This window comes from Coenobita brevimanus, chromosome 73, assembly GCF_032717465.1.
Source record: "Coenobita brevimanus isolate Jiangsu-jjx chromosome 73, ASM3271746v2, whole genome shotgun sequence".
NCBI lineage: Eukaryota > Metazoa > Arthropoda > Malacostraca > Decapoda > Coenobitidae > Coenobita > Coenobita brevimanus.
Genome location: NC_137026.1, coordinates 29431157 through 29450549, shown reverse-complemented (window position 1 = coordinate 29450549; position 19393 = coordinate 29431157). Strand labels below are relative to the sequence as shown.

At 41.5% G+C, this 19393-nt stretch overlaps 1 protein-coding gene across 1 annotated transcript in view; it reads right to left on the bottom strand.

The window, feature by feature from the left end:
- LOC145407513 (electron transfer flavoprotein beta subunit lysine methyltransferase-like) overlaps window positions 1-19393 on the bottom strand; it is a 108433-nt gene that overhangs the window by 40339 nt on the left and 48701 nt on the right. Inside the window, exon 6 of the mRNA XM_080278437.1 lies at window positions 18385-18565. Coding sequence (XP_080134563.1) covers window positions 18385-18565 — 181 coding nt within the window. The remainder of the gene's footprint in view (window positions 1-18384; window positions 18566-19393) is intronic.

Genomic DNA, 19393 nt, shown 5'->3' with positions numbered 1-19393 from the left:
CCCCATGTATCTTTAATATCCTCACTGTTCACCACTACCCTTCCCTCATCATTCTTCACACACTGCTCACCTATAATATACCGATTATCCCTCTTCATCTAATTTGTCACCTTAAATATCATATTTTTCCTTTCCTCATGATTTAGGTTATCAAGTAAAAGTCTCTGTGACTCAGACTTTGCCCTGTATACCTCTCTTCTAGCCCTACGCTTGGCAGCCAGGTATTCCTCCTTGCTACCACCCTTCTTCCATTCCCAGAGAAGCCTTCTTTTCTCCTTAACTGGAACTTCTACACCCTCATCCCACCACCAAATTACTTTATGTCTTGGTGGTCCTCTTGTCCAGCCACATATTACATCAGTAACTCTCAAGAGATTGTTCTTGAGGGGTCTGTACTGTTCATTAACGCCTCTGTCTATGGCTTCCTGTTCAGCCACTGCTCTCCTCATCTCACTATAGAAGGCATCCCTTACTACTTGGTTTTCCAGCTTCCATATTTTCCTCCTAGGTACATAAGTCCTCTTTTTCATCACTTGTTCTTTAAGCACCATATCATAGATCAATACAGTGAGTCCTCGAAATACGAAAACCCGAAGTACGAATTTTCGATGGTACGAAATCGATTAATATAGGACAAATTCTACAGTATGAAAATATCTGTCTTGATACGAAAATTGATACTCGATACGAAAAATATTGCAGAGATAGCCCGATTACCCAGACTATATGATGTGAAGAAGTGCCTGAATAGTCTGAAATCACGATTAATCTGGCAGAAACAAAACACAAGTACTGTTAGAATGATTTATTTACTGGTAAATGTACAATGAAAGACACAACTATCTTCCCAGTTCAGTCTGAAGAAAATTTACACCAGGCGAAATACAATGAAAACCCTGTTTCTACTAGTGCGTGTTTCAAATGGTTCAATTTTTCCACGCTATATTCTGTCAGACTTTGGAAAGATACTTGTGTCTTTCATTGTATACGTGAAGCAGCAGAAAGACCTTACCAATTCAACTCTTAATCCTCCAGCTTGATTCTGTAATTTTCTGACAACTTTCAGTTTGGCAAATTACTTTTTCTTACTGAAAAATTTCCTCCCCATTATTATCGTCACTTTCCCCTACGATCGTTTCCAGCGCAGTCGAAGAAACTCAACATGCTCAAAGGTGGATATCGTTTCCCAATTTCCCAACTAGAGGTTAGGTTAGGTTAAAATTATTAGGTACAGATAAGCTCGGTTAGGCCAGGTTTAGTTAAACACTTAGGGAAGAACAGTCCTTTCCGCCATTATGTTAACGAAATAAACAAGAGTTGTCACACCAGAACAGCTAAAAATGACGGGGAAACAGATTTAATATGAAACGTTTACTGTATTTACCACCCCAGAAATAATCTGAAAAATATAACATACTATCAGGAAGAACTGATTTGGTAAGGTGCTTTTATTGCTTAAAGTAAAACGTATGTTTAGCCCTCTCAATGGCTGTTGGTTCAGATATTTGCATGATCCCGTGGTCAGCCTTGGAACCATTTTTTCAAAGTTCTAAAATCAATTTCTTTTTCTTACATATGTGAAAAGACACGTCTGGCACACTTGGCTTTTTTTTTTTTTTTAAATTATTTTTTCCCCTAAACCCATCCTGTGATTTGCTATGATTCATGTAAGAATTAATAAAATGAGTTACTTGAGAGGAGCATGTGGAGTGACGTGGAGGGACAGGTTGACGAATGAAGAAGTGAAGGAACGCTGTGGGGTGGATGTGGATGTGGTTGAGAAGATTAGGAGAAATACACTGAGGTGGTTTGGACATGTGAAGAGAATGGAGAATGAAAGACTGACTAAGAGGGTTTATGTAGGTGAGGTGGAGGGAGGGAGAGGGAGAGGTAGACCGAGGATGAGGTGGAGAGATGGAGTTGAGAGGTATATGAGGGAGAGGGGGGTGAGTTGGGGGGAGGGTAGTCAAATGGTGGGTGACAGAGCGACTTGGAGGCGTTTTGTCTGCGGCCACCCTTTGCGGGATTAGGGCGGCGTCAGGCTATAGATAGATAGATAGATAGTGTTACATCAGCATGTATACATCGGCCAAAAACATCTGGGATGAAATGAACTGTGAACACCAGGCTGCTTGAGGTGGTAGAGTAGGGTCGTGTAAACACACCAGTGACCCTCATTCCCTTGCCACAATTGCTCGCAGTTTTTTATAGCTCACCCTAACTCAACGTCACTGACACCAGTACATTAAGGCGTTGTTCAGGGCCAGCAGCTATGAAAGCGATAATGGAATACATTATTGTTTGTATCAGTCCTATCTCTTTCACACATACACACCGAGGCACCGAGAGAGAACGGCCGCACGTCGACACCGCTCCATACCTGGCCAACTTGGCCAGCGGCATTACCTAAATAAGTATCTTTATATGAGTCAAGCTCTGTACAAGGTTAGACTAAATGGTGTTCTAATATAAAAAAGAAGTTTTAAGTAATACTTGGTCAAACAGAACAGTAAACAAGCAGCCCAAGAATGCGCACAATCAGCTGATCGTTGTTTAGTCTACAATTTGCCCCAGGGAATGTAAGTACTATATGCGCTTTTAGTACTGCAAAATGACCACATACTTTAGTAAAGCAAATTTGGAAAAGAAAAGGGATAAAGGTAGAAAGCAGGATGATGATTTCTACCAAGAACTGGTTGAAAGGGAGACTCACAACAAACTGGTTGAACGTGTACACAGGTTAGAGATGGCTTTTCAAAATGAGATTGATGAAATTAAGAAACAGATGCACTTGCAAAAGGAAGAAATAGAAAAATTAGGAAGGGAAGTCAACAAGAAAGACACAACCATAAATGAGCTAACAGTTGAAGTGGGTACACTTAGGAGGAAAATTAGTGAAATGGCAAGTACAGTAGTCAACCACGAGAGTATTATGGAAGAGTTAAAAAATGATACAGAGACAATTAGGCAAGTAAGCAGCCTGATAGATCAGAGCAGTGATATTGAGGATAAGATAACACAGGTGAATGAAGCTGTGCAAAGCTACAAAAATGATGTGGAAACCACTTATGCTGAAATGGTGAAAGTAAAGAAAGACTTGGAAACAAGAGTGGAAGAAAAACGCATTAAAAAGGAAGTGAAAAGAATAATCCAAAACAATCCTAAGTTAGTCAGAGATTCAGTAGATATTAACAAATCTATAATAATCACTGGTATAGAAGAGGAAGAAGTAAAAAACAAGATCTCAAGAGACAAAAAGGAGATGGCAAATGTAATGGGCATATTGAAAGAAGTATCAGAGGAAATCTGTATAAAGACATGGAGGAACACAAAACGTTAGGGAAATATGAGAAAAGCAAGTCAAGACCCCTAAAGGTAACCTTCCAGCGTGTAAACGCCGTGGAGGAGATACTAAAAATGCAAAGAATCTTATGGAAAAAGAGGAGTTCAAAAATGTATGGATAAAAAGATGCCTAACACAAGAGGAACTGGAATTACTGAAAGAGAAAAGGGAGGAAGCAAAAACAAAAAATGAGGGAAGATCAGAGGAGGAGAAGAATACATTTTTTCACAAAGTAATTGGATTGCAGGTACGAAAGTGGTACATAAACAGGAGGGAATAAAAAGGAGGAAGGTAGTAGAACCAAATCATGGCACGTATATAAACAAGATGATTATGTTGATGTATTCAAATGTGGATGGAATGGTATCTAAATTATTAGAGATGAATGATTATGTCAGAGAAAATGAACCACATATAATATGCCTGACTGAAACAAAATTAACACCAAGGATATCGAATGACATCCTAAACTTAGAGGAATATAATATATGGAGAAGAGATAGGAACTTAAAAAAAGGAGGAGGAATTATAATATTAACTAAGAAAAATCTAAAAGTCAAAGAAATAGAATTAGATATACCCTCACAAGTAGAACTGATCGCAGTAGAGATAAATACATCTGATGGGAAAGTAATTGCAGCCAATTTGTACATGCCACCCAGATCAAACACATGGGAAAGAGACGAATATGAGGACCTGGCGGAGAGTACAATTCAGAGTTTAAGAGCAATACTATATAAATTGGAAGAGAAATAGAAAAGAATTATACTAACTGGAGATTTTTATACAAATATAAATTGGAATACTCTAGATATAATAAGCCAAGAAAGCTGCTGGGACCAAAAACTCCTGGATCTTGTGCAAGAGTTTTTCCTAAAGCAACATGTAAGGGAAAGCACCAGAAAAAGAGGACTCGATGTACCCTCAATGCTAGATCTCATATTTACTAGGCAAGAAAACAATATTGACAATTTAATATATCACCCTCAATTCGGCAAAAGTGACCACGTAGTACTAAATTGCAACTTCAGGATAGCATATGACATAGGTAACAGCAATGAAAGTTACAAAAAGAGCCTGAACTATAAAAAGGGAAAGTATCATGATCTAAATAAGTACTCCTTAGAAATTGCTTGGGAAAAGGAGCTTAGAGGACAAGATTTAAATGCTATACTGTATATGAAAAATTCTGTGAACTTTATGAAATAGGAGTCCAGAAGTACATCCCACAGCACAAAGAAGCAGAAAAAAAAATAAATAAATGGTTCAATACAGAATGTAAAAATCAAAAGAAAAAAGAGATTTGCTGTGGAATAGATACAGAAGACACAATAGTGAAAGGGCATATAATAATTACAAACAGGCAAGAAACGATTATACAAGAATAAGGAGGGAAGCCTAAAAACAGTTTGAGGAGGATATCATAAATAAAAGTAGTGATCAACCAAAGCTATTTTACAGCTACATCATTAGCAAAACCAAAGTAAAAGATAAAATACAATCCATTACGGGCAATGAAATCACCTATACACAAGAGAAGGATATTTGTGAAGCACTAAACAAGAATTTCCAATCAGTTTTTACAAAGGAAAAAAATTTTGAGAGGGATTACTGTATGTGGAACATGCATGTCCACACATACTACCAGATATACAAACATCAGAAAAAGAAATACAAGAGGAGCTAAGTAAATTAGACAAAGGAAAAGCAAATGGTCCTGATGAAAATTCATGTTGGGTGCTACATGAATGTGCAAAGGAGTTAGGTAAACCATTATTTTTAATTTTCATTAATCCTTAAGTCAAGGTAAACTACCTGATATTTGGAAGAAAGCAAACATTGTTCCCTTATTCAAGAAAGGGAATAGACAAAATCCACTTAACTACTGACAAGTATCACTAACCAGTGTTGTAAGCAAGGTATTAGAAAAGCTTATAAGAAAAGCTTGGGTAAATTACCTAGAACACAGTATGATAACAGAAAGACAGTTTGGTTTCAGAAAAGGAAAATCATGTGTTACTAATCTGTTGAGCAACTATGACAGAGTAACAGACACATTACTGGAAAGAGAAGGATGAGTGGATAGTATCTATTTAAATTTCAAGAAAGCATTTGACACAGTACCACACCAAAGACTTTTATGGAAACTGTACCATCAAGGAGGAATTCGAGGCAAACTGTATTGTTGGATGCAAGATTTTCTCATGAAAAGAAAAATGAGAACAGTACTAAGGGGAATTTACTCATCATGGAAAGAAGTGACTAGTGGAGTACCACAGGGCTCAGTGCTGGCACCAATCATGTTTTTAGTGTATATAAATGATATAGACAGTAACACTGGAAATGAAAGCTATCTAAATATGTTTGCAGATGATGCAAAAATACAAAGAAGAATTGCTAACACAGACTCTAGTAAAGAGCTACAAGAAGAATTAAATAAACTTCATGAATGGAGTAATACATGGCAAATGGAATTCAATGTGGACAAGTGTCATGTAATCAAGTTTGGTAAAACTGGAAAAATACCTGATTGGGATTATCTATCTATCTATCTATTGCCAGACGCCATAAGCCCGTACGGGGTGGCCATTTGACTTTGAGTTACTTGTTTTACAGGAAGGGGCACTAACCCTCCACAAACCCACTTGACACGTAGGGAGCACGTATGGTTTGGTTATATGGTTACCACCCAGAGTTGTAAATGGTTTCTTGGCTTACAGGAAACCATTTGGCTTGTCACTCAATGTAATGCCACCTGTAATGGAAAGAAAAGCATGAAGCAGTGACAGGAAAGATGGGACAAACAGGAAGAGAGGAGGGCAGGCACAGAAAAAGAATGATAAAGGCTAAGGAAGAAGTAGGCAGCACTACACCAAGTGAGTGGATGATGGTCGCCACCACCTACCACTACATTGGGATTATACATTAGGAAATAAAACCCTACACACATCAGAAAGAGAGAAGGACCTAGGTGTGATTGTCAATAACAGACCATCTCTGGCTGACTACATCAGTGAGAAGGTACGGAACATGTGTACACTGCTTGCCAATATGAGAATAGCGTTTACATACATAAATGAAGACATGCTAAGAAAGATAATAACATCATTCATTAGACCAACCCTGGAGTAGTCTGGAGTCCTCATCTCAAAAAACACATAGACAAGATTGAAAAAGTTCAAAGGGCCACTATAAGATGGGTACCAAGCTTAAGGGATCTAAGCTATGAAGAAAGACTAAATATACTGAATCTACCAACACTGCAGGAGAGAAGGAAAAGAGGTGACAGGATTATGCTATATAAATGCAAATCAGGGAAGGAGAAAATAGACATAAATGATTACTTAACGTATGGGGAAGCATCGGCAAGAGGACACTGGAAAAAACTACATAAAAAGAGAGGTGATAAAGACGTAAGGAAATTTAATTTCCCAAAGAGAGCAACTGATCAGTGGAATGCACTACCGAATGAAATAGTGTGTGCCAAAACAATTCACAAATTTAATGGATATGTATGATAAATATAGTTTAAGACACGGGACAGTGCGAGCTTGGCTCATTCCTGTAAAGATACAATTAGGTAAGAACATAAGAACAAACAAAAGAATGAGCAATAAATGTACACTAACTCTAAGGAGCAGAAATAACTGTGCTCAGTCGGTCCGAAATATATTGGGAAGAGTGATACCAAACGAAGAATGTGGAACTGAATGCTAACCTATGAGAACATGTGGGACGAAAGAGTAATTTTTTTCTGATTAGCAAACATTATTGTTCCATATCGTCTCTTAAAATTGTAAAACCTATAATCTTTCGTGTAAGCATACAGCCTAAAGACCTTACCAATTCAGTTCATATTCCTCTAGTTTGTCTTCTATATTTTTCTGACTATTTTGAGGGTGGTAAATTATGTTCTCTTGCTGAAAGAAACTTACTCAAAATTAGGGTGCATGTAACATAAGCATGTAAACGTCAGCGAATACATCTGGAATGAAGAGAACACCTGACTGATGGGATGGTACAGTAGGGTCATGTATACACACCACTGACCTTCGTTCCCTTCCCATAATTGTTTGCAGTTTTTTATAATGCCCTAACTCAAAGTCATTGACACCGAAACAGTGAACTGTTGTTCAAGGCCGGCAGCTATGAAGGGGTTAATGGAATACTGTATGAAAAATTCAAAATGGACGCAGTGCATAGTGCCGCACTCGCTTGCCAAGAGAAAACGAACTAACCCCTCTCTGGTAAACAAATTTCCGTGTGCTTCTCAGTTGAGTCCACGTCCCTCCTCTCCTCACAGCCTTGCAGCACGTGAGGATATTTTCACAGCCCTTCACCTTTTCGTATTGTTTCGCCATGTCTCCCAAGCACCCTGCATCATCTCCAGCATTGGGGGAGCCTGCTGCAAAGAAGCAGCAGCACCGTACTCTAATTCTGGAAAGGAAACTGGAAATTATAGGACCCCATGAGGAGAGGCAGGGAGTCTCAGAGATTGGGTGTGGTTTAGGCCTTGCTGTTTCCACCATTGGGATTGTGAAGAAGAAAAAGATGTACAAGAATATGGCCACCTCCTTCTCTACAATCGTATACAGGTATTGCTTACTTCTTAATAGGGGGGGTGAAGTTTAGGTGGGGGTCCGAGGGGGTCCTGGGATGAATCCCCCCTTTTATATTTCAATGGGGAAAATCGTTCCGATATACGAAATTTCGAATTACGAATTTTTTTTTTTGGTCCCTATTCCTTTCGTATATCAAGGACTCACTGTACAGTAATCCCGCATATTTCGCGGTAGTTACGTTCTTGTAACCCCCGCGAAAAGTCAATTCCGCGAATACTCTATTAACAATTGAAAACTTGCACTTGTGTCCACCATGCTGCCCATCACACAGTCCATGTCCATACTGATTGCGAGACAATTCGCCGTCAGACAATTCCCCGTCAAAACATGGACGATTCCCCTTCAGAACAATTCGCACCCTGGACAGTTCCCCGCCATTCTATAAATATACTAATCAATACTTTCATCAATATACTTATTATTAATTAATCAATATTTTAATAACTATATTTCAGGGGGATCCAGCAGTCTATGTTCAGTAGCATAGGTTCTGGACATTATTTATTAGTTGCACCTTTAGTCAATAATTAACTTGTTTCTTCCTCGCTGTAGTCGCATTTGAATTATATTCTAGCGTCACCCATAGCTATCTTCATTAATGAAGGCGAATTGTTTTGTGTTTGTTGTGACTGCGAATTGTCCCGAAACCTCCATACTCATCCCGAAATACCTTCTTACAAGATTGAAAGCACATACTCCATTATGAAGGAAAAACGTAAACACCGTACTGTAATACACAATTATCTACACATTTATTAACAAAACAGTACAAAATAAAAAGATGCGTTAACTGGTGATAGCAAACTCGCACGGTCGTTTCTTAGCTTGTCCAGTAACACAATTTTCTCTGCTAAGGTCATAACTTGATCGTTTTGTCACTTTGGAGTTCTTACTAATTGTATTATTAGCCTTTGGTGAGGCTGGCTTACGTCCTGGGGCCATGTGGAAAGCAAGTGGGAGGCAAGAGGCTCATATCATAGTGTGGTTACAACCACAACACCCACTTAAGGCAGTCAGGCGTGGACTGAAGAATGCGGGACAGAGAGCAGTGTTGCCATATCCAAACAACGAAATTATGCTAGGGTAATGAAAAAATTATGCTAGATTGAGCATATTTGTTCCAAGTAAAAAATGAATTATGCTAACTTGAAGCTAAATAATAAAATTCTATACATATTCGTGCAACATATTAATTATGTATTGTTTACTATGAAAATATTAAAATGAACCTACATACAGTAAGAGGATAAATATCGGTATCTACCCATACTGCTTTTTCCCACGAAACTTACGTTTTTCTGATGGATTTTGATGTGATTCGTTCGATTTTGAGCATCATTTCCGTCGGAAATAACCAGATTTTGAGATATGACCCCCCCCATCCCCCTGAAATAATGAGGGATCTTTGGGGAATCGGGGGTTATAGGGAGGGGGGAAAACACAGAAAATGGTCATTTCCGACTGAAATGAAGCTGAAAATCGAATGAATCATACCAAAATCCATCGGAAAAACCTAGGTTTCATGGGTAAAGTACAAAGCTCAAACTTATCCTAACCTAACCGAACCTAACCTAAAACCTAACCTAACCTAACCTAATCCAACCTAACCTAACCTAACCTAATCCAACCCAACCAAGCCCAAACTGAAAGTAACCAATTATTCAAACATCTTACCTTATTCGTCTCTCTCTCTCTCTCTCTCTCTCTCATTTGTAGCTTTTATAAAATTATTCTAAAAATATTCTATTCCATTCTAAATTATGCTAGAATGATTCTAAAACTTCTAATATGCTAAAAAATATTCCAGACTCGAAAATTTGATCAAAATTATGCTAAAAGAATAAAATTATGCTAGATATGGTAACACTGGCAGAGGGGCCACGGGAAAGGGACAGAGGGTGGCGTGAGTTTACCGCGCTACAATTGGAAGCTGCGGGAATTTCAATTTTTTTTTTTTTCTGTATATTCAAGGATATTTTTGTTGAACTTATTAATGCTAAGAAAATCCGCGAGAGGGCAAAACCGTAGACAAAAAATCCGCAAAAAATGCGGGATTACTGTAGTTTGTGCTGCTGCACACACTCCTCACTTCCTATAACTTTAACATCCCTCGCTAATCTCCTATCAGCCCTTCTAACCAGAATATAATCTATCTGACTGCTATTGCCCTCAGACTCATACATAATTAACCTACTCTCTCTTTTCCTAAAATATGTGTTACACACAATCATGTCCGTTGCCTCCCCAAACTCGAGTATCCTTTCCCCTTCTGCATTCCATATACCATATGCACATCCCCCATGTACTCCTTCATAACCTTGTGCCGCTTCACCTACATGACCATTTAAGTCCCCTCCTAAAACCACTATCTCATCATCCTGCATACCACCTACTACATGTATTAAATCATCCCCAAATCTATCTTTCTCTACTTCATCCAATCCTGCTTGTGGAGCATATGCCAATATAATTGCAGTTATCTTTCTGCCGAACAGAATTTGCACTACCAATATCCTATCGCTTACTCTCATAACATTCATAACACATTCCATCCATTTCTCTGCAACCATCACACCAACACCCCCATATCCGTCTGTCCACCCCCTGCCAAAACAACTTATAGTAACAGTCCTTTCCAACAATCTTCCTGGCTGATCCATCCCTGTACCGGACTTCCTGCAAACACGCCACATCCACCCACCTCCTACTGAATGCCACAACGACTTCCCCCACTCTTCCCCTCAAACTTCCCACATTCCATGAACCCACCCTCACCCCCCTGGGTAATTTACTGTCCTCAGGCTTGCTCTGAAACTTACCCTTGTATTTTGTCATGGTCAGTATTAACCCGTCACGTCCCAAGCTATTTTGCACCTCCGACACCCCCCAATCCCAAGGTATTTTCGAAAATTTTTTTTTTGGCTAAAACCTCCACTTTTGGTGAGAAACATCAAAAATTCATAGAGAAATCGCTCACCTGAGGTTTAAAATACTCGATCCAGGTAGAAGTACCTCCTTACCTTATTGGGTTTTCTAACAGGCTGGCACCAAAGAAAACGAGTTCTATGGGAGGGTAACTATTTCACACCACTCATAAACGGTATTTATTTATTTACTTGGTATGAATTTATATGTAGTACGAGAGTATATTGGTTTTCAAACAGTTATATAGGCATTATAAGCATTGTTTCACTCACTAACTCATCACTATACCTGACCTTTTTTTGCCACATTACCTGATCATCATTTCTGACTGTTTCTTCTTCTAATGCTATGTAAACTTTGTCCTCCACATTGTCATCGATTGGGGAATCACTCTGGCCATGAATGTCTTTATTGGCCAGGTCACTGGTAACAGGTGAATTGCCGAGACAATGGCATGCAGGGGGAGGGGGGAGGTTATGCGGTGTAAGGCATGGTCCCTGCTTGGCATCTTGTAGAGGAATAGAGGAAGGTGTCCCGTGTATGCATACGAAAAATCACGCGCGAAAATTGAAAATTGAGCAAATTATGAACCTTACAATTGCACAACGTACCAGTACGTCGTCGGGACTGGCAAATGCAAAATGTTGCAACATATCCAAACGTCGACAGGACGTCTCAGGTTAATGAAGGGGGACAGACACACCACAGGCCCCACTCACTGCACAGTCCCAGGTCCAGACAATGGATCCGGGACCCCTAGCCCACCAGCTTACCAGTGGCTGTGGTAGTGGCCTCGGGGCACCCTGCCAGGACAGCTGCAGGGATACCGTCCAAGCGCGCCTTGGCCCTGCAACTGTCCCGCCATTATACACCCACTGATAGGGTAGCCTCCTGGGGCGCTACTCCCAGGTTTGGGCCCCTCTCTATTGGGTGGAAGCGGCAGCCTGGGAACCGCAATGCCCTGTACCCTCTATCACAGGCCCGAGCCCCATCTCACCCTGGAACCATGATCTATGCCGGCGGAACACCCATCATGCCTCCCCACAGAAGTCCGCCACTAGGAGACTGAAAGTAATGCGAGTATAATTGGCTGGGGAATGGCTGGGAGAAGGAGGGATGTGAGAAGAGAGGAAGAACTCAGTAGGATGGAAGTTGTGTAAGCAATGAAGAAGGTCAAAATGGGGAAAGCCCCAGGAATTCATGGAGTGTGTGGTGAAATGCTGAAGCATGGGGGACAGACTGTAGTGGAATGGATGTGGAAGATGTGCAGATTGGCCTGGGAAGAAGGTAGAGTCCCAGAGGATTGGAAGTCAGGTATAATTATTCCCTTGTACAAAGGAAAAGGGGAAAAAGAAGTGTGTGGTAATCATAGCGGCATCTGTCTTCCTAGTGTAATAGGAAAATTTTGTGGTAGGATACTTACTGACAGAGTCAGGGAAATAAGAGGAATTAGTTGGAGAAGAACAGGGAGATTTTAGGAAGGAAAGAGGTTGTGTAGATTAGGTATTCATTCTTAGATCTTTAGTGGAAAAGTTTCTAGAGAAGGGAAAGAAGTTGTATGCAACCTTCATGGATTTGGAGAAAGCATATGACAGGGTGGATAGACAGCATTAAGAATATATGGAGTAGATGGGAAGTTGTTGAATGCTGTGAAGAGTATGTATGAGGGTGCTAAGGCTGCAGTGCATTTTGACAGTGAACTGAGTGAATTTTTCTATTTGAAGGTTGGATTGAAACAGGGATGTGCCACGTCTCCATGGTTATTCAATCTGCACACGGATGGGGTTATAAAAGAGTTACAAGGTAGGGCAGTGGATGTTGGAGTGGCCCTTATGAGAGGGGGAAGTGTTGGGAAACTACCTGTACTGTTGTTTGCAGATGATACTGTGTTGTTAAGTGAAGACGAAGGGGAGCTGCAAGGCTTGGTGGATGAGTCTGGGAGGGTGTGTAAGAAACGGAAACTAAAGGTGAATGTAGGTAAGATTAAAGTTATGGTCTTCAAGAGAAGTGAAGTCACTGAATCTACAGTGAGGCTGGATGAGGAGGAAATAGAAAATGTGAGTACGTTTAAGTACTTGGGTAGTGTGATGAGTAAGGATGGAAGTTTGGAGGTTGATGTGCTTGAAAGGGTACAACAAGGAAGAAAGGTTGCTGGTTCCTTGAAAGCAGTGATAAGGGAAGTGAGCATGGCAGTGAGAAAGTTACTACGTGACAGTATTGTGATACCAACTCTAACGTATGGAGGTGAAGCTTGGACCTTGCTGGTGGGGCACAAGTCAAGAGTGAGAGCAGTGGAAATGAGTTATTTGAAAGGAGCATGTGAAGTCACATGGAGAGACAGGCTGACAAATGAGGATGTGAAGGAGCATTGTGGTGTGCATGTGGATGTGATAGGAAGTGTTAGGGGAAACATACTGAGGTGGTTTGTCCATGTGGAGAGGATGAAGAGTGAGAGACTGATGAGAAGAGTGTATGTCAGTGAGGTGGAGGGGGAGGCCAAGGATGAGATGAAGGGATGGAGTGGTGAGGTGTACGAGAAAGGGGGCTGTGAACTGGGAGCAGGGCAGTGAAATGGTGGGAGACAGGGTGACATGGAGGCAATTTGTTTGTGGCCACCCCGTATGGGATTAATGCGTCTGGCAAAAGATAGATAGATAGTTATGTGCCAGAGGTGGGGCTGGAGTAAGGAGTGGATGGAGGAAGTTCAGGGAGCTGTTGCCTCTCCTAACACTGAGAGGGCTCTCCCTCTGGGCTAAGGGATCTTTGTATGTGACATGTGTTAGGAGCGTAATGCTGTATGATACTGAAGACCTGGGGAGTGATGGAAGAGGATGTTCACGGGCTAAAATGTACAGAAATGACTATGATAAGATGGATGTGTAATGCATCCTTGAATTTGAGGCCTAGGGGGCTGTGACTGTGACTGAAGAGTTGAGAGGAAGGATGGGACTGGAACATATTTGTGTCATGATGAAGAGGGGTAGATTGTGATGGTCTGGGCACATTGAGGGGATGGAGGATGACAAGTGGGTGTGGATGGTAAGAAGTGTGAACAATGGGGGTGGGGTTGTAAAGGCCAGACTGAAAAGAACTAGGACAAGGTCATACAGTGTGACATCATGAATATGGGACTGAATACGGAGGCTGCCACAGATCCAGAAGCCTGGAGAACCACCATTAGATGATCAAGGCCAATTTGTGGAAACATGTCTGATCTTCTGTAAATATGACATGATGAAACCCACTTCTGTAATTCATCAAATTACTCCCTCTTTACTCCTTCCATAGGTTCTCTTATCTGACCCTACATGTCACTGCTTCTCATTCATCCATTTCAATCCCTTTCAGTTTATCTATCTATCTATTGCCAGACGCCTCAATCCCGTTTGGGGTGGCCACAAACAAATCGCCTCCAAGTCGCCCTGTCCCCCGCCATTTCACTGCCCTGCTCCCAACTCACACCACCCTCTCTCATATACCTCTCCACCCCATCCTTCCATCTCATCCTCGGCCTCCTCCTCCCTCTTCCCCCCTCCACCTCACTCACATACACTCTCTTCATCAGTCTTTCACCCTCCATCCTCTCCACATGGCCAAACCACCTCAGTGTGTTCCTCATAACGCTTCCTATCACATCCAGATCCACACCACAACGCTCCTTTATATCCTCATTAGTCAGCCTGTCTCTCCATGTGACTCCACAGGCTCCTCTTAAATAACTCATTTCCACTGCTCTCACTCTTGACTTGTGTCCTTCCAACAATGTCCAAGCTTCACTTCCGTACGTTAGAGTTGGTATCACAATACTGTCATGTAGTAACTTTTTCACTTCCATGCTCACTTCCCTGTTTCTTATCACTGCTTTCAAAGAACCAGCAACCTTTCTTCCCTGCTGTACCCTTTCAAGCACGTCACCCTCCAAACCTCCATCCTTACTTATCACACTACCCCAAGTACTTAAACGTACTCACATTTTCCAATTCCTCACCATCCAACCTCGCTGTACATTCACTGACTTCACCTCTCTCAAAGACCATCACTTTACTCTTCCCTACATTCACCTTTAGATTCCATTTCTTACACACTCTCCCAAACTCATCCACCAAGCCTTGCAGCTCCCCTTCGTCTTCACTCAACAACACAGTATCATCTGCAAACAACAGTACAGGGAGTTTCCAAACACTATCCTCTCTCACCAGGGCCACTCCAACATCCACTACCCTACCTTGTACCTCTTTTATTACCCCATCCATGTACAGATTGACCAACCATGGAGACATGACACATCCCTATTTCAACCCAACTTTCAAAGAGAAAAATTCACTTAGTTCACCATCCACATGCACTGCAGCCTTCGCACCATCGTACATACTCTTCACAGCATTCAACAACTTCCCATCTACTCCATATATTCTTAACACTTTCCACAATCCTTGTCCATCCACCCTGTCATATGCTTTCTCCAAATCAATGAAAGCCACATACAACTTCTTTCCCTTCTCTAGAAACTTTTCCACTAAAGATCTAAGAATGAATATCTGATCTACACAACCTCTTCCCTTCCTAAAGCCTCCCTGTTCTTCTCCAACTAATTTCTCTGTTCTTTCTCTAACTCTGTCAATAAGTATCCTACCATACACTTTTCCTATTATACTAAGAAGACAAATGCCCCTATGATTACCACACACTTCTTTTTCCCCCTTTTCCTTTGTACAAGGGAATAATTATACCTGACTTCCAATCCTCCGGGACTCTACCTTCCTCCCAGGCCAATCTGCACATCTTCCACATCCATTCTACAACTATCTCTCCCCCATACTTCAGCATTTCACCACACACTCCATCAATTCCTGGGGCTTTCCCCGAGTTAACTTTCTTCATTGCTTCCACAACTTCTATCCTACTGATTTCTTCCTGTCTTCTCACCTCCCTCCTTCTCCCAGCCATTCCCCAGCCACTTATACTCGCATTACTTCCATCCTCTATGTTCAACAATTCCTTAAAGTGTTCTCTCCATCTGCTCACTTTTTCTCCCTTCTCCACTAGTAATCTACCATTTTTATCTTTCACTCCCCTGCTAACTTCACTTCCACCCTGTCTTACTCTTTTCACCTCTTTCCAGAACATTTTCTTACAGTCTCTCCACTTTACACTCAAATTCCTTCGAAATTCCTCATCCACTCTCTTCTTACTCTCTCTTACTAATCTTTTCACCTCTCTCTTTCCTTCTGGATATAACTCTCTCTTCCGCCTCTCAACTTCTTCCACGCCCCTATTTCTCATCCATTCATTGTATGCTTTCTTCTTTTGTGCCACAGCCTGTTTCACCTCTTCAGTCCACCACGCTGTTCCTTGCACCCCCCTCCGTCTTCTCTTCCTTCCACACACCACATCACATGTTGCACATATTTCTTCTGTAAATATCCGACACATACCTTCCACGTCTCTCATCTGCTTCAATTCATGTTTGCCCAATCGTTCCTCCACTTCTCTCTTATACTCTGCCTTTTTCTCATCCTCTTGTAACCTTTCCACTCTCCTTGCAACTACTCCTTCCTCTCGTCTTTCCCTTCTTCTATTCCTCCATCTTACTTGAATTTTAATTCTGGCCACCACCAAGTAGTGGTCAGAAAGTCCACTCCCCCAACCTCTATAAACTCTTGCATCCATTACACATCTTCGCATCCTTTCATCCACACACACATAATCAATCATTGCCTTCCTTTCATTCAGTTCACCACCCACCCTTCTCATCACTCGCCATGTATACCTGTGGATCATTTTATGCCTGAAGAGAGTATTGGCTATTACCAACCCCCTCCCAGCACAAATGTCCACTAACGCACTCCCATTCTCATCTATCTCAGCAGGCACACCCCACTCACCAACTATTCCATCCACCTTCACATTCCCAACTTTACCATTCATATTACCAATCAAAAACACTCTCTCATTCCTTCCAAACTTTTCCATGCACACTTCTACATTTGTCCAGAACTCTTCTCTCACTCTTCTAGCACGATCTTGCGTTGGCGCATACACACACACAATCGCCCACATTTGTATTCCAACTTTCAACTTTACCCACACAATCCTTGACCAAACTGATCCATACTGTCTTATGCTCCTCTTCCATCTTTTACTCACAACTATACATACTCATTCCTTTGCCCTCTCATTCTCACCTACTCCTGCACATATACCCCATCCATACTCCCATTCTCTCACACTTTCTCCTCTCCATTTTGTTTCAGTTATTCCACATACATCCACTTTCGCACCCTCAAGCACATGGACAATCTCTCTCTCTTTCACCTTATCATTCGCTCCCCTTACATTCCATGTTCCGATAACCATGTCCTTTGTCCGGTCCTTGGTCGTCATCGTTTGGTCAGTCCTTGTCTGAGGCTTCTTGTTTGTTTTTTTAGTTAGTTGTTTTCCGGGAAGGGGCACTAACCCTCCGCCAACCCTTTAAGTTGCCTTTTATGACAAGCAGGGATACTGGGGGAGTATTCTTGAAAAGAGAAATTTATAATGGGGTACTGACCACTGGTTGTTGGAGCAGAGCTTATTGTAGGCGATGAATGCCTTCTCATGTGGTGCTGTTCACTGGACTGTGCATTTGAACTATGTTAGTTCATATAATGGTCTGATTACTGTGTTAAACCTAGGTATTAACATCAGTAATGTGATGTATGCCCATAAAGGCCTGTACCTGTGTTGCTGTCTGTGAGCTGAAAAGTTTGGATGTCCTTTACTTTCTGGGGGTCTGCCTGAATATCTTTGTTGGATAATGTAAGTCTGATGTATGGTAAGTTGCCAACTGGGATGCACTTCCAGTACATGGCTTGAACTTTAGTTCTGCATCAGGAATATGGTGAAATGCTGGGGCTAGGCATTGTAAGTATGAACTTTACTTCACCATACATATATTATCCTGGCACTCAAGGTAAGTTTTCTATTTTAGCCATCACAGTACCATCACATTATGCCTTCTTCCATGGTACTGATGAGGAGCCTACACAAGTGCTAAAGTGGAGCCTACATCATACGTGTGGTAGTACTGTGTATTATAGCTGGAGTAAAGCCAATGCAATATGCACCCATGAGCCAAGCATCATATTTCTCTGCACCTTGCCAGGAGGAAGATCCTGGTCCAACCCTGGTGAGAAGCTGTCTACCACAAGGGGATGTTGGTTCCTTACACTGTGTTTGTACTGTACTGTACCTATAGGATGGCCGCACTTAGGCAGCTGCTTACCCATGGTCAACGGATCTGCTCAGTCAGACAGATTGGGATTATGCAACAACAACTACTTCCAATTTCTATCAGTGTTCATTCAAACCTCTAACATTTCACTCAGCCATAAGAGCCTGCCTAGTTTTACTGGGCTTTGGGTCCAGATTTGAGGTTTATGTTACTTTTCTTTGGGATGATTTGGAGGGTTGAGGATTCCAACAACAGAGACAACAAAGTACTGTACATATAATTACCTCTCATGAAGACTCTTTAACCAGTGAAGAACTTGATCAGCAAACTCAGTATCATAGAGCATGTCCCCAACCAGCACCACATCAAAATGCTGAGTAGCAGAACCAATCAGGTTTATGCAGGACACTTCATCCACGACTACGTTGTTCTTTTCGGCATTGAGCAGGACAGCTTCCAATGCAACTGGCAGAGGAAGAAGCAACACCATGAGCTTTATTTTTTCACTTCTTAAGGCCCAGAAGTCCTCCTACATGTCATGCACTTTCACAAGTCACCAATTTGGCACTAATATCTACCATCTACAACGAATACATGCTATGTGTGTCTCATTCAAGAATGGTGTAATGATATAAGGTGTTATTATGACATAAGTGGCCCTTGTCAATGATCAATAAAGAATGTTTTAACAATATCAAAATCCACAAACTGTTCCCTACCCATCTGGGATCAATCCCATACCCTTTTGGACTAAAGTGCACAGCAGCACTTTATCCAATTAATCACTGCCTGAGAGGGAAAGAAACACTATCATGACCTTGGGATGAGAGAGAGAGAGAGAGAGAGAGAGAGAGAGAGAGAGAGAGGGGGGGGGGGTTTACTAACTTTCAACAAGACTCACCGATGTGTTGTTCAACAAAATTAATGCTCATGAGCAAAAACATACAGTAACACCCCACTATATGATCCCCCTCTAAGTGATACTCTGCCTTTGAGGTTAAAAAAAATTAGCATCCTTCCCTGCTTCTCGATGGCCAGCCACTGGTTATCTGATGGGTGCTTTATTTTAACCATGTGCTAGGTGGGCATCTGTGCCCAGCAAGATGGCGGACATTGTTTACATACATGGAACTGAACATGCACCACTGCAGTGGTGCAACCATTTCTCTTTCGTAGCGGGCTCCCGCGCTCCAGACCATCCTTCTCCCTGCATCAGTGGCTGAGTGAACCCTCCCTTCTGCTTGACTGTGCTACATTGTGTTATATCATCTACATCTTTCAACGTATCATTGT